The following is a 1,979-nucleotide window of genomic DNA, read 5'->3' as shown; positions in this document are numbered from 1 at the left end:
AAATTTTTAAAGAAATCTAGAATCAAACCCTTAACAATTTTGTTAGAGAAATCTAGAATTAAATTGTTATATGCTGTTCCATAAGTCTAGAATAAAACTATTCAAATATTGTCAGGATGATATGAAATAAAAGAGACGGAATATTGTGAAATTCTAGACTAAATCTGTTCAAACATTAGAACTAGGACCAAGAAGGCGGCGTACATTTATGTATTTATTCTTCAAACGTTTCAGCAGTCAGGTTATACAGGGTGATCAGACGAAGTGTAGACAAATTTTGATTGTAAATAAATATATGTTCACGAAATGAAATTTAAAATCTTTTTGTGTAGGAGTATAGCTTTATGTGTTTATTAAACAATTGTCTATCTTTGCAGATCGAAATATAGATTTTAGTCTATCATGAGCACGATAAATGCAACTATTCAAGAATTGTCTCAAGCAGGAAAGTCCCCCAGTGAAATCTGTAGAATATTGAAAGCTCGTGTAAGCAGAGCTGGTGTTTATAAGGCTTTAAAACGCTTGAAGGAGACAGGTTCGACCCTTCCGAAGGTACGAAGCACTCCCAGTCGTACAGTAAGAACGCAAAAGCTCATCAAAACCACCAGAGAAAAAATCAGACGAAATCCAAAGAGAAGCATAAGAATGTTGGCTTCAGAGGCTGGAGTAAGTTATGGGACAATGCAAAATGTGCTGAAAAAGGATCTGTGTCTCAAGCCATACAAGAAAACTAAAGTTCAGTTACTCTCACAAGCGACAAAGACCAAAAGATTAGCCAGAGGGAAGCTTCTTTTGGAGAAGCTTGAAAACGGCACGCAACCACCAGTCCTGTGGACAGATGAGAAGTTATTCACTGTCCAGGCTGTGCACAATCACCAAAATGATAGGATCTATGCAGTGCATAAAGAAGACATCCCACTAAATGAATTGCTGATGTTTAGGAGGCAGAAACCAGCTTCTGTGATGGTTTGGGGTGGAGTGACTTCAACTGGCCAGAAAACCCCCCTCATCTTCATTGATGAGGGCGTAAAAGTTAACCAACACGTTTATCTCAAGATGCTGAAGGAGAAATTGGTTCCCTGGATTGATGCCACTTTCGGAGAAGATGGAATAACCCTACAACAGGATGGAGCCACATCACACACAGCCAATATTGTTCAGAAATGGTGTAAGGAGAATATGGCAGGGTTTTGGCCTAAGGAATTGTGGCCTCCTTCCTCTCCTGATTTGAACCCAATGGATTTTTCAATATGGAGTATCTTGGAAAGGGAAGCTTGTTGTTCAAATCATGCAAATATCGAAACTCTGAAGGTCAAACTGCGCTCTTGTTGGGACAAAATATCGCCAGAAACCATACGTGCTGCCTGCAGTGATGTACATAACAGATTGAGGCGCTTAGTGAGGGCTAAAGGGGGATACATTGAAAATTGATTACATATCTTGCTTCCTTATACTTTATTCTTCATCTTTCTTGAAATGTTTCATTTTTTGTTGTAAAAACTGTATTGTTCTTTAAATAAATGTGTGTCTACACTTGGTTTGATCACCCTCCTCCAAAAAATATTTTAAGATACATGACAACCTATCAAAGCTCTATCTGCAAATAGATTTTAAAATTATCTTTGCAAATGTAGCCAAGCCCTTCTTACCACACAAACAACTGACGAACTGGCTTTTTTAACTACAAAAACTCTATCGGCAAATAGATCTTAAATTTATCTTTGTAAACAACTGACGAACTGGCATTTTTTTAGTTACAAAAAATCTATCCGCAAATATAATTTAAATTTATTTTTGTAAACAACTGACGAACTAGCTTTTGTTTTGGCAACTATAAGGATCACCTCCCGGCTGAACTACGCTCGTCCGTTATGTACAAATACGCTTGCCCTAGCTGCCAGGCAGGACATACTGGAAGCACTTTCGGACCTTTCAAGATTAGAGTGGACGAGCATAAGGGTCACTCGTGGAGACCAAGC

At 38.2% G+C, this 1,979-nt stretch overlaps 1 protein-coding gene across 1 annotated transcript; it reads left to right on the top strand.

Annotated features, from left to right (window-relative positions):
* The first annotated feature begins 402 nt into the window (after positions 1–402).
* Positions 403–1,431, top strand: LOC143034228 (uncharacterized). Its single transcript, XM_076200165.1, has one exon. The coding sequence runs from the start codon at positions 403–405 to the stop codon at positions 1,429–1,431; it is 1,029 nt and encodes a 342-aa protein (XP_076056280.1).
* Positions 1,432–1,979: the final 548 nt, after the last annotated feature.

This window comes from Oratosquilla oratoria, chromosome 17 (assembly GCF_046742065.1).
Source record: "Oratosquilla oratoria isolate Oo_2021 chromosome 17, ASM4674206v1, whole genome shotgun sequence".
Taxonomy (NCBI): Eukaryota; Metazoa; Arthropoda; class Malacostraca; order Stomatopoda; family Squillidae; genus Oratosquilla; species Oratosquilla oratoria.
This window is presented reverse-complemented; position numbering and strand designations above follow the sequence as displayed.